General features: G+C 52.1%; 1 protein-coding gene across 2 annotated transcripts; it reads right to left on the reverse strand.

Moving 5' to 3' along the window:
* Positions 1 to 1,249: 1,249 nt before the first annotated feature.
* NKX2-6 (NK2 homeobox 6) lies at positions 1,250 to 12,039 on the reverse strand. 2 transcript variants are annotated; one of them, XR_015553725.1, is made up of 2 exons: positions 11,384 to 11,452; positions 1,250 to 1,586 (listed from the first exon to the last, which is right to left on the reverse strand). XR_015553725.1 is itself a non-coding variant. In XM_014789873.2 (2 exons), exons 1-2 carry the CDS (start codon positions 11,652 to 11,654, stop codon positions 8,016 to 8,018), a joined length of 897 nt encoding a protein of 298 aa, XP_014645359.1. In that variant the 5' UTR covers positions 11,655 to 12,039; the 3' UTR covers positions 6,476 to 8,015. The 2 variants fall into 2 exon arrangements, 1 of the variants encoding a protein (XP_014645359.1); XM_014789873.2 differs by lacking the exon at positions 1,250 to 1,586 and adding an exon at positions 6,476 to 8,641 and having other exon boundaries at positions 11,384 to 12,039.
* Between the last annotated feature and the right edge of the window lie 1,010 nt (positions 12,040 to 13,049).

The following is a 13,049-nucleotide window of genomic DNA, read 5'->3' on the forward strand; positions in this document are numbered from 1 at the left end:
CACAGCAGTTGGCTGACTCAACAGAAAGCATGTGAAAGGACCCTGCTGGAAATGTAGGTGAGAGTCAAATTCCGGAGGTTCTCGTGTGTCCAGTTAAATAACGTAGACTGTGTTTTGAAAGTGTTTTCATCAAAGAATATACAATATGTTTTCAAAAACTCCTATAGCAGCATGAGAAATGGCCTGGAGAGAAGGGAGTGGAGGGAGGGAGACCAGTTAGAAGGCAACTAAAATTGCACATGGGCGGGCCGGCCCAATGGTGCAGCGGTTAAGTGCATGCTCTCCACTGCGGCGGCCCGGGTTTCGCAGGTTCAGATCCCAGGCGGGCACCGATACACCACTTGTCAAGCCATGCCGTGGTGGTGTCCCATATAAAGTAGAGGAAGATGGGCACGGATGTTAGGCCAGGGCCAGTCTTCCTCAGCAAAAAAAGAGGAGGACTGGCATCAGATGTTAGCTCCGGGCTGATCTTCCTCACAAACACAAAAAATAATAATAATAAAATAAAATTGCACGTGGTCAAGTGAGAGATGATGACCTGAACTTAGATAGTAGCCGTGGGAACCTAAAATAGGGCAGGTTGGGGAGAAGAGAGAGTGAAATGGGACAATGAGTGTCAGCTTGGGTCACGGGCAGATGGAGTAGCGTGCACAAGAGAGGGAATACGGAAAGTGGACCAGGAGGAGGGTGGAGAGGTGGGTCGGTTACTGATTGAGGTGTCTGGGAAATATTCAAATGGAGATGTCCAGGAAGTAATGGGCAGTTCGGATCTGGAATTCAGGGTGGAGGATTGAGCTGCAGCTGTAGGTGTGGGATTCGGGAGTTACTTGAGTAGAAATGGTAGGGAAGCTTTCAGAGTAGATGACATCAGCTGGGGAGAGGGCAGACAAGCTGAACACCGTAACGGTGAACACATCAACGGTGAACACATCCAGACTGCTGTTTTCAATGTCGCCTCACAGAGTTCTTGGTTCCCACGCACTTTGTGCAATATATTCCTCTCTACATCCCACTGTATAGATTCCCCATCTTTTCCTTCCACCCATCCAAATTTATTCACCCTTCCAAGAAGCTTGTCTCAAGCTCCTTCTCTTTGATGGTGCCTTCCCAGATTACTTTGGCTTGATTTATTTCTCCTCTAAACATCAGTTGTGCTTGCATCAGCCAATCTTCTAATCACCTGCCTGTGTCTTCTATTAGTTGAGATAAACATTCAGCTGCTACAACAAAGGCCAAAATAACAGTAGCTTAAGACTAGTGTTTATTTTTGTGTCATATCATAGTTGGAGTGTAAGCAGAGCAAAGCTGATATGGTGATTTCAGAGTGCCGGGGACCTAAGCTTCTTCCATCTTGTTGCTCTGTCATAATCTCAGCTGCTACTATACCCACCATTTCATCTGAATCCCAGCCAGCAGCAGGAAGAGAAGAGAAGTGGAGGTAAGGCCCTTTCAGTTTAGGGCTATGTCCTGGAAGTTGCACACATCACTTCATCCCTGGAGCCAGAACTTAGTTACTAAAGGAGTCTGGGAAATGTAATCTTTAGCCACAAGGCTGTGTGCTTCACGAAAACTCCGGGGCTCCATTCCTAAAGAAGAAAGGGGGAAACAGATATTGGATGAGAGCTAGAAGTCTCTGCCACACATCTCCCCATTATAAGCATCTTCTGGGTGGGAACTATCAGTGTAGGTGTTAACTGAGTGAATGATTCATATCTTTACAAGGCACAGTTTCTTGTTTGTCCTGGAGCATATTTGGCTTACAGGTGTTTGTCTTACCTGCTGTTTTATAACCTTGAAGATGAGGACTCTGTCTTATGCATCCTTGTATATCTCTGATCCTGTAAATATTTTCTTAATGATACTGATTTTATATTCCCCCACGATGCTCAACCTAATACTCCTCAATACTTGCTAATTAAAGTTAAGTTGACCTACAGGAGAATGGCTGGAAGAATAAACACAGGAATTCTTTTCTCATCAATGCCATAACCCCTGGGTGACAGAAATTCTTAGAGTCCCTGTTACCAGGGCTCAGATGACCCCTGCTAGGAGCCAGGTTCTTATCCACACATAGGACTTTCTTCCAGAGGATTCTCATGACCAAGGAGCCGGGTGGGAACCTGGGCCTTTAATGTGGACTTTATGAGGCCATGCAAGGAAGCCAGACAGCAACCATTCACTCATTTGATCAATCATCAAATGGCATTGAGCCCTTACTCCATGACAGGCACAGGGTGTGTTGAAGCCCTGGGGTCTGAGACAGACATGAGGCTGATTGTTCAGAGGGGACAGCAGACACTGAGAGTAAATGCATTCTGATGGGGAAGTCCAAGATGCTCCAGGAGCAGGTACGGGGGGACCTGACCCATGGGGAATGTCCAGGGGAAGCATGGGGCGGCCCAGAGTAGGATTGGAGACAGCAGCCATCAGAGGAAAGGTTCACCTTTGAACTACTGCAGTCCTAGCTTTGGATTCCAATTTCCTGGGCCCTAGTGTTTCAGGCAATTATGCTGGACTGGTGACAGGAGGAAGCAGGAGTCATTGAGGCATGGATGGGAAGAAAGCGGGTTTGACTGAGACCAGCTTATGAGGACGGCCCCATAGGGGCTAAATGAGAAAGCGCTCTGAGGCTTGTTGCCAGGGCTGCTGGGCATGTCTTTGCTTTTCTGACAGTGGAACCTGGACTGTGTCACTAAGACCACATCCTTCTCTCGGTGAAGGTGGGGGGACTTGCTGGTGTCTAAACAGAGAGTCAGGGAAGAAGCAGAGTGACTTCCCATGAAGCTCTCTCCTTGAGGTGGGGGAGGTAGAACGGAGGACGAGAAAGAGCTCAGGGCTGAATTCTCCTCACCCTCAAGAGGTGACTATCTGAAAGCATGAATCAGTGTCTCTGGGGGTTCAAAGTGCAGAGGAAAATGTGGACAAAAATGGGAACGGGAGATGCAAATGCCAGAGTCTTTAAATATTCTGTTTGCCCACAAGCGTCTGAAGATGCAGCTGTGTCTCTCCCATCCACCTCCCACCCTCTCTGGCATCTTGCTTCATATTTATCCCCTCTTCCCAAAAGGCTCCCAATCCTCTTATGCATTTTCCCCTCAGGACATAAAGAGAACGTGTCATTCACTAGTCACCTGATTTGTGTAAGGACTTGAACTCTCTGTTGAGTGTTCAGTGGAAGTGACCCAGGGCCAGAGGACACAGGGTCCAGGGGTCTACTCCCAGTTCTGTCACTAAGTGACAGTGTGGCCACTACATTTCTGGCCCTCGGACTCTTCCTCTGCGAATGGGAACAGTACTATTCTTTGCCTCAGATGGAGGTGGTGAGTACAGAATGAAATCATACAAAAGTTAAAAGGGTATACTAGTGTGAGAGTGTTATTTTTTATATAAATAGAAACCTGTCAGAGGATGGATCCTTGCCCTGCAAATCATAACAGTTCCTAGAGACAGGACAAACTCTCGCTAGAGAACACAGCTGTACCTGTGGGAAAGGGACCCCAGCGGCATACTTTGCTACAGACCCCAGCTGGAAAGTACCTGCATTTCCAGTAAGTACACACACCCAAATGCACGCATGCAATGGGATACAATGTAGCAATGAAAATGAGCAAACTAAAGCTACACACAACAACATGGATAAATCTTACAATCATCAAGCTGAAGAAAAGAAGCAAGTCACAAAGAAATGCATGCAGGATGATTCTATATATGTAACATTCACAATCCAGCAAAATTAAACCACATTGTTGAGGGATGTGTCTATATGGGTAAATCCATAAAGAGAAGCCTGTAAATATTATCAGAGAAGTTAGAATAGCTGGTATGGCCTCTGGGAAAGGAAGGAGGGAAGGGGTTTGTATTCTGGGAGAAGTATGGGAAGAAGGACTACTGGGGAGCTGGCACCCCCCGTTTCTTGCCTTGAGAGGGGGTTACATCTGTGTTAACTTTACAATTATTCTTTAAAATGTACATATTTGTTTTATGTAGTCTTCTGGAAATATGATCTATCCTACAATTAAAAAAAATAAAGGCATCTAAAATCAAAAGGGAGCCACCCTGGGGCCGGTCTGGCGGCACAAGCGGTTAACTGTGTGCGTTCGGCTGCGGCGGCCCGGGGTTTGCTGGTTCAGATCCCAGGCGTGCAGCGAGGCACCGCTTGTGGAGCCATGCTGTGGCGGCGTCCCATATAAAGTAGAGGAAGATGGGCACGGATGTTAGCCCAGGGCTAGTCTTCCTCAGCAAAAAAAAAAAAGAGGAGGATTGGCAGATGTTAGTTCAGGGCCGATCTTCCTCACAAAAAAAAAAAAAGGGAGCCACCCCAAATTAGAATAGTAGCCTCAGAGATCCACCTCCTCAGTTTTATAAAGGAGTCTGAAGCGCAGAGAAGTTACGAGGCTGGCTCAGGGTCACACAGCGTGTTGCTAGGCAGACTGGAATGAGGTCCAGCTACTCCTGACTGAGTGCTCCTCCACCGTCTTCCATCTCTGAAGAAGCTTCTTCATGGGAAGGTGCGGAGGCACAGCGTTTAAGTTCGTTGTTTTGTGAAAATGAAAAACGGCAAGTTAGTGGGCTGATGTAATAAGGAGCTGGTATAAACTCTGAGGATTGTAAACATTTTTCAAGTGGAATTTTAAAAGATTTAAATATGTCCCCCAAAAGCTACATCTTCGTCATGATAAAATCACAAAAAATAAATACCAGGAATCTCTGGGAACTCTGAAAGCTAGAGTCGGGCTCATGCTGCATCTGATTTGCAGATGGTATCCGTGAAGCTGGCTTGGAGGGGCTGCGAGGGGCAGAGGAAGGACAGGGAGCCAGGAAGTCTGCCGTTTTATTGACTTATCCACCTGGCCGAGGTGAGACCCCTAGCCCTGGGACAGTCAGGAAAGGAACCTCTGCTATCTCTCTGAGAGCTTTTTTGTTTTGTTTAGAGGTCAATTACTTCCCATTTGGGGAACTTGTGAACATTAAGAGGTGACTGGAGTGACGGGACTGAAGGATGCAGATAAGCTGATTGCTTACAGAGCGGCTCCCTGGTGAGAGCCCTCCCTTGGACAAGCTGGGTTGGTGAGACACACACACAAAGGGGCAGCTTTCAGTGCAGAGGAGCGATTACAGGATGGAAGACGGGCAGCTGGGGGTGGGCTCGATGAGCCCGGAAAGGGATGCGTTGTAAAGTGATCCTGACAGGCAGAAAGTGGGGAGGTGGGAGGAGAGAGTTTTCCTTCACTCTCCTTACCTTTTGGAAAGAAATCAATGGTGTCCTATGGATCTCAAATTTCTATGCTCTCGTCGGAAGAAAAAACTACATGGATTACACATGGACAAGGTTTTGTTATAGGTTTTTGTTTGTTTAGACCAGCAAATGTGGATGCTACAGCAATCTGGAGAGCAAAACAGACAATGTTGCAGGTCATAGATCTAAAGGGTCTCTAAAGGGTCCTGGGTGTGTATGAAATCAACGTCCCCTGTGGCTTCCCACACCCCTCAGCCAACAGAGCAGTTTACAAATTCCCGGAAGCCAGCCTTCAACTGTGTCTCAGATGACTGTAGAATCTGACCCTGGCCTGGGCATGTGCCCATTTACTTTCTCCATCCCTAAGCGCTAGTCCTTTCCCAGAACCTCTCCCAGTAAATGGTGCCATTCCCACCCTAATCACCAGGCTTAACCCACCTTCTCTAAGTGCCCCAGCTCGTAGCAGGTTTTCTTTCTTTCTAGAGAGCTTCTTGTCTGTCCCACTTGACATGCAGCATATACCACCTTGCATTTTTAGATACTTTTCTCATGTTAGTCTCTGGTATCACATTAGATAATAAATTCCTTAAGGGCGGCAGCCAAATCTTATTTTCTCTTGTGTTCCTACCAGAAATGTTCAGCGATGACTGAGTTGCTGGTGACTGAACTAAGCCTCTTTCCCCTTCACTCACAGCCTCGACCACAGCCATCGATCTTCCTCCTGTGCTTTTCCATGTGGTACAAGGCGGGAGGCAAGGCCTATTCAGAACAATACTCCTCTGGTAACTGCTTCTGGGATTACCTTTCTATGTTAGAAGAGGGTGGGAGGGTGAAGCGAGTAACATTTACTAATTTCCTACTCTGTGCCAAGTACTTTGCTAGGGCCACATGAGGATAACCTACATTTCAAGGGTAAAGACTTTACCCAAAGGACACCAACAAAGGATTTTTAAAAAATAACGTGGTATTTTAGAATCTAATCTTGGAAAAATTTAATACAACTGAATTAACAACTGAGGGCCAGAGAGGTGTCAGGGACAGCACTGAACTTAAACTCAGCTGTTGTGAATCTAAGGCCAGTGTCCACGGGTAACTTGTCCTCTTCTAAGGAATAGCCCAGAGTGAAGGGAGAAGGAGAGCATTGAATGACAAATTTCTCATGATGCAGATTTTAACTGTAATCTCTATTTTTTAATCTTAGCTTAATTGACCAAAGAATATTTATTGAGATTTCTGAATTTAAAGTATACATACTGCACTTTTTAATCCCAGGGGCACAACACTAGCTATAAGTGAAAGACACTGCAGGGTGTCTCCAAATGAACTTTTATTAACAATGATAATAGAGAAATAAAAAAGAAAAGGGATGGGGAAAAAAGGGAGAGAAAATGTAAGGAAATGGTAGTAAGAAAAATATAAACTATTACTCTTGTTTTTAGCTTAAACATATAAACTTTAAGAGACGTAAGCTATCACTAGTCAGGAATGGTTTACATGGGACCAAGCCCTCTGTTTCCCACGTTAGTAAAAACCAGGCACATTCAGAAATGAGAAAATGCAGGGCCAGTGCATGTTAATTAAATATTACAACTTATTAAATAAAAGAATTTAACTTTTGACAAGTTAGTGGTCGAGGGAATGAAGAAAAAAGAAAAGACCCTGATTTTCCTACCAGTGCTTCCCAAAGATAGGTGTCTTCTTTGCTTGCATGTTCCCACTAATAAAATGAGTGTGTTTTCAGTCTTCAGCTTGCACGACTTCAGACGTATTTGGGGGGGGATCATAATTTCCCCTCAAGTTCAGGCTTCCTACCCATCATGTCAGGACTTACGGCCACCCGGAGGGCAGAAACCTATATGTTCTGAAGGAAAACCTGCAGAGGGAGAGGGGGTGTGAGGAGAAATCAGCGAACCTGTCTCCAGGGCTGACGCTGTTTTGTCTCCCTAGGGAATCCTGTAAGTACCGGGGAATCAGAACTTCTGGGTTTCATTTTTACTTTTATTCGAAGTTGTTTAGAAGTAACAGAGAGATGGATAGATTCTAATGGCCTATACACATGCAAACACACACAAATAGATTTAGTATATTTACTCAAGATGCTGAGCTGTGTACCAGAGATAAAATGTACTGACAGCGAGGGAAGGACCAGAATGCAGAGGATACTTCCTGGGGAGCCGCTGTGTCTCCAGAGAAGGGCGCTCCACTGGATCAAAACACTGAGTCCCCAGGGGCGCAGCCTTCAGCCCCGAGGGAAGGCGGCAGTTTACACGCCGCAGGAGGAGGGTCTGCCACAATAGTCCCTCTTCCTGACCTTCTTGGATCCTCCTCTTCCGGCTCTTCATCCGCCTTTCCTCACCCGCCTGCTGTCTCCTTCACCCACCTGTTGCCTATCATTGGAGGACCGAAGCCCTCTAGCGCACCCTCTGAATCACCCTCCAGCCTCCCAGGGCTGCTGCACACAAATTAAGGAGCCTGTCAGCCCCTGGGTTTGAGGCCCGAAAAGTCACCAGCCTCAGTGCCGGCCACCTGCGGCTCTCCTCCCGGTTCCCAGTGCTGCTTCGCGGGCAGCAGGCGACGGCTCCGCGTTTAGTTTCTTGAGGAGGGGAGCGTCCCCTGGGCCCTCAGCGGGAAGGCTCGTGGGGGACAATTCGCAGTCCCAGAGATCGCTCGGGGGAGAAGTGCCGTCGCGTCGCCTCTTTCCTCCACGGCCCCGACCCGTTGGCTGAGGGGCAGGGACTGAGCACACCTGGCCCCGGTGGTGTATCCGAGCCCAGGCGCCTCACCAGGCCCTGACATCCTGCAGCGTGGCGGGCAGATGGCCTTGCGGGCTGGCGTTTTGGCCACCCCCGCCGAAGCCCGCGCTGGCCAGGGGTGCGGGATGCGCGGGGCCCCGGGGCGCGCCCGCGTAGCCGCCGCCGTAGCCCGCGCCGTAGGGAGCGCCCGCGTAGCCGCGGTAACAGGAATAGGCCGCCGAGGCGGCGCCGTAGGGACCGGGAAAGGCCGGAGCGCCCGGGCCGAGGCAGGGCTTGCCATCCCGCACCAGCACGGGCACCGCCACCCGACGCGGCGCTAGGGGGTGGCCCGCCAGTTCCAGGGACTTGTCCTGGCGCTGCCTCTTGCACTTGTAGCGCCGGTTCTGAAACCAGATCTTAACCTGCGTAGGCGTGAGCTGCAGCGCGCTGGCCAGGTGCTCGCGCTCGGGCGCCGACAGGTAGCGCTGCTGCTTGAAGCGCCGCTCCAGCGCCAGCACCTGCGCCTGCGAGAAGAGCACGCGCGGCTTCCGCCGCTGCCGCGCCCGGGGCTGCTCCGTGCGCTCGCTGCGTGCGCCGTCGCCACTGTCGCCGACGCGGCGCTCTGGCATCCTGGTCCCGCCTTGGAGGGGCGAAGCTGCGCTGAGGCCGGGCTCTAAAAGCAAGGAAGGAACGCCGTCAGCGCCAGCCTAAGGCTCCCCTGAGCAATTCTTACTTTGCTTTCAAGGGACGCCCCTCTCCCCTGGTAGCCTTCACTTCGCACCCCCTTCTCCCCTCTGCTGACCCCTCTACACCGTCCCAGGTTGGTCTCAATGTTCCTTTTCCCCAAACTCTGTTGCTTTTCTACCTGCTGGCACATAATGTAAATTGCGACACTCTGCGATTCCCAGTGTACAGCCGTTTCCCAAAAAGCAGACTCTTGATGAAGTCGGAGCTTCTTTTTCTTCTTAGAATGTGTATGTGCTGGTGGGTAGGGGCGGTTCGCTGTGAATTCAATTCTAAAGTGTGCGCCAGTTTGGGGAAGCTTTTGCTTCGTTCGACAATCAAGCGTGAGTGTGGGAGCCTATCAGATGGAGACTGACTTTGGACTGCCCTTGGGAGAGACAGAGGGAGAGAGAGACAGCACGAGAGAGCCGAAACTCAGCGACATGCTGGCCGGAGGCTCCTGTCTGCCTGCTTATCCATCGTGGTCCCGCGCGCATCCCAGGGTACTCGGCTCCAAGCTCAGGGACAAGAGTCTCCGTGTCTCCCACCTTCACCCCACGTTTGCACACACCATTGTCTTTTTGGTCATCAAGTGCTCCACCGGCACCAGGAACCCGTCCCATCTTTCTTGGACGCAATGCTCTGCAATCCAAATTAACAAAATAAAACGAAATATTTTCTGACTCCTGACTCTTAGCTTGGAAACTGAGGTTCTCTTTGAGGAATATATAAAGTTGAGATCCACATTTGGCTTTTTTAAAAGCGGCCTGTTTCTCCTTTGGGGTGTCCCTGGCAAGCGGATGGCGTTGGCTTCGCCCAGACTTTCTCTTCCCCCGGGACAGAGCCCTCGCCAAGCACCCCGACGAGGCTGGGTAGAGAGGAAATACTTTTTCATGGAAACTCATCCAGGAGACAACCAGCAACGTGGAGGGGATGCAAGCTAGTGGAGAGGTGGAGCGGGACACGCCTAATTACAGCCCATACGGGTTGGAACCCGACTCCAAATCCCCGACCGCGCCGGCACAATCTCCTGGGGATATGGGGCTGTTTGGTATTTAAGTTTGAGGAAATAAAAACTTCCTTCAGAGACGCCTGCGCTCAGAGAAACTGAGGCAACCTCTCCCTGCAAAGAAGAAAAATATTGACTAGGCTTTTTCTTAATAAACCGAAAAGTAGCAACTGACCTTCAGTGGCTCTGTGGAACAAGAAGGACGCCATTTGCGAGTCACTGACCAAGCAGGCCGAGGGGCTGCGCGGCACCCCGGGCGCGTACTAGCATCCCTCGCCCTTCTGGCCACAGTCCGAGCCCCTCTTGCCTTGCGGCCCTGAAAGGAAGGTGGGTCGGCTGGGGACGGATGAGGCGCGGAGTCTACCAGGGAGGTCACTTCTCTACGCAGTCGCTGCCGCAGCCCAGGGCTTCGTTCCTGGAGCCAGGCGCCGGCCCCTTCTCGGCGTCCACCGCAGCTGCAGAAGAGTCGCCGCCCCCGGTTCCCCAGCAGAGGAGGAACGCGCTGCAGGTGCCTTCGCTGCGAGGACAGCAGTGACCCGAGGAGCAGGACCCTTTCTTAGCAAAGCCGAAGCGGACTGCCCGATTGGCTGAGCAGCGCCGAGGGAGTTCAGAGTCCGCTGCAGAGTCCGCTGCAGAAAACCCACAGGCTTCTTTGCGAACGCAGAAAAGTTTCAAGTTCTCCAGACTCCTGGAGTCGGTGAATAACCAGCCTGCCCAAGTCGATGAATAACTCCGAACTAGCGTCTTTCTTTTATTTGGTTAGTTCGGGCCTTGTATAGAGGGGCCAGGGCACAGCCGGGGCATGCAGCCTTCGGGCCGAGGCGCAGAGGTTTGGCAAGAGAAAGAGCGGCTTCTTCATCTCGCAGAATGTCGAGCCTCACAACTCCCCGCCCGTCCCTTCCCTTCCCGCCGCTGGACGCGGGTGCCGGGGCCTCGCTGCCCGCGCACGAGGTGGCGCCTTCGGAGACCAGGCGCCGAGACTCCGCCGGAGTCGTCTCCCGGAGCAGCTAAAACCCGAACTGCCCTCACCATGCTCCCAGACGCGGAGGGCCTGCGCCAGCGCGCGCAGGGCCGTCCACGCCGAGGGACTCAGCCACCACCCGGTCTGGTCGCCACCTCTCATTTTCGGGACGACAGACCCGGGCAGACGAATAAGACTGGGTTGGCCAGGCCACTCAGGGAGCCCCAAGAAGGGAACGGCCTGGGACGGACCCCAGAGCCGACGGAGTTTCCACTCCCAAAGCGCCCGCTGCTTTGATGGCTCCACTTCGGCGGACTGCTTAGGGCAGAGAGGTTCGGCGACGGCGGAGAAGGCTGGTGGGGATGGGGCAAAGCTAAGGCGCTGTAGAGGGTTTCGCCCTAAGAAAGAGAAGCTGGAGTTTCTGGGAACTGTGGCTCTGAGTGGGGGTGATGCGTTTGTGGGAATCAGAGGACAGGCTGTGGGAATAGTGAATCCCTAAGATTCAGCACCTTATTTTCATCAGGGGTGTGTGAAGCACACTGGGTGTCTGGAGGGGATGGGAGAGGGGGCTGAGAGGCCTTTTGGACTCTTCAAATGACGGAAATGGGGATAGGCCCTCGGAGCCAGGAAAAGCAGGAGTGTCCCCCCATGCGCCGATTGGTAAGGACCCATCCCCCCTCACGATTTCCCTTGTAGGAGCCAAGACCAGAGCGTGTACTCACGTGGCTCCTCTACGGGTTCCGCGTCCATCTCTGTGACCGTTTCACAGGGTCCCCCAGGAGGCGCCGACCCGTCCTGCCTTCTGTCGCCGTCGCTACCAGTGTTGTGAGCCTCTGTCCCTCGCGGCTCTGGGACCAGTCGCGGGTTCTGAGAACTTTCCGGGCTCCTCCGTGCCCCCCGGAGTTGCAAAGCCTCGGGGCCGATGTGCTCGCGCTCCAGCCTCAGGATGTCATTGACGGAGAAAGGGGTGGAGGTGACGGGGCTCAGCAGCATCCCGAAGGAGGAAGGGGCGGGGCCGGGGTGTCCCGGGTCCCCGCGGAGCGCAGCTCTTTGAGCTTCCTGTCCTGTCGCTGCAGGCACCGCAGACTCAAGGACTGGGACAGACGCCCAGCCTCCCGAACTGCGCCTTCCTCTGGGCCATCCCTGCTGGCCGGGTGACCGTGGCCGACTGACGAGACCGCCGACCCGATTGGTTCCCGCAGAAACCACGTGCTAACCCAGCACCTTCCTCCCTAAGTGCTTTCTTCCCGCGCCCTTCCAATTCCTCTCCATCCCCAGCCACCTTCGGGAAAGGTTTGTTTCGTATTGACGGTTCTCAAAAGCAAGACAGACGGCGCTGCGCGCGGCTTGTATCTCGGTAAACAAGATACAAGCGGGAGCCTCCGAGGTCAGCCCAGGGTCCGCAGGGACTCTCCCCGTGCAAGTGCGGGGATGAGGGGTGGAACCCTTGCTCTGCAGTCCAAGCCGGTCCAACCGGCCTGGTTTGAGCTCAACTCTCCACTCTCAATTCAGAGGAAAACTCAGGTGGAGACGGCTAGGCACCCACAGGAATGGAGGTGCACGCCGGGGTCTTAGTGGGCACAGGGCAGGGGCCAGGGGCGGGGAGCTCCTTGCAGGGAGCACAGGCTGGACGCGGAGGAGCGAGTCTTGACCCGCCATGGCCGAGACTGAGGTGGAAATGTCTCGCGTTGAGCGGAGTCCGGGTCTGGGGAGCCCGGATCCTGCACTTCCCAGGAGGAGCATCTCAGCTCCGGGAGCTATATTGGGGGACCCTCTCCCCACCCTCTTTTCAGGCTCCGCTGGTAGGTGCGGAGGAGGGAAAGTAATAGCCCCGGCCCACGTGGAGGTGCCAGACTGGGGCTCACCTTGCCCCGCGTGTCCCCAAGTTCCTTCTCTTCCTCCCCTTTGTCCTCCCTAAAGTTGATTGTCTTGAGCGCGCGAGCGTGTGTGTGAACGCTGCGCCCTCCGAAGGGGCGGGAAATTTTGACGAGCGGTAGATCTTCGGAAGCGCTCCCGGGACACAGCGGTGCAGTGGTTATGAACGTGGGCGGAGTCAACAGGCCCAGCCCTGGCTCTGCGACAATCAACTGTGGGCTTTGCGCCAAGTTTTTTTTACCTCACAAAGCTTATGCTTAGTAAAAAACGAAGATAAGAAAGCGCTCATCATGGGATGACTGTGAGAATTAAGTGAGATAGTGTGTATGAAGCCGTCAATGAATACCCACTGCTGTTCCTCATGCCCCGTGGTTCAACCAAGAAAACAAGATTCGGGGCAGCAGTCTCAGCACAGAATCTAAAGAGTTTAAAAATACTTTTTAATCAAAATGAGATCTCACTAGAGTTCTTTTTGGAATTTCACAAGTGTTTCTTAGATAAACCTTATTAGGC

This window comes from Ceratotherium simum, chromosome 12 (genome assembly GCF_057802395.1).
Source record: "Ceratotherium simum simum isolate JZ-2026a chromosome 12, ASM5780239v1, whole genome shotgun sequence".
NCBI classification, from domain to species: domain Eukaryota; kingdom Metazoa; phylum Chordata; class Mammalia; order Perissodactyla; family Rhinocerotidae; genus Ceratotherium; species Ceratotherium simum.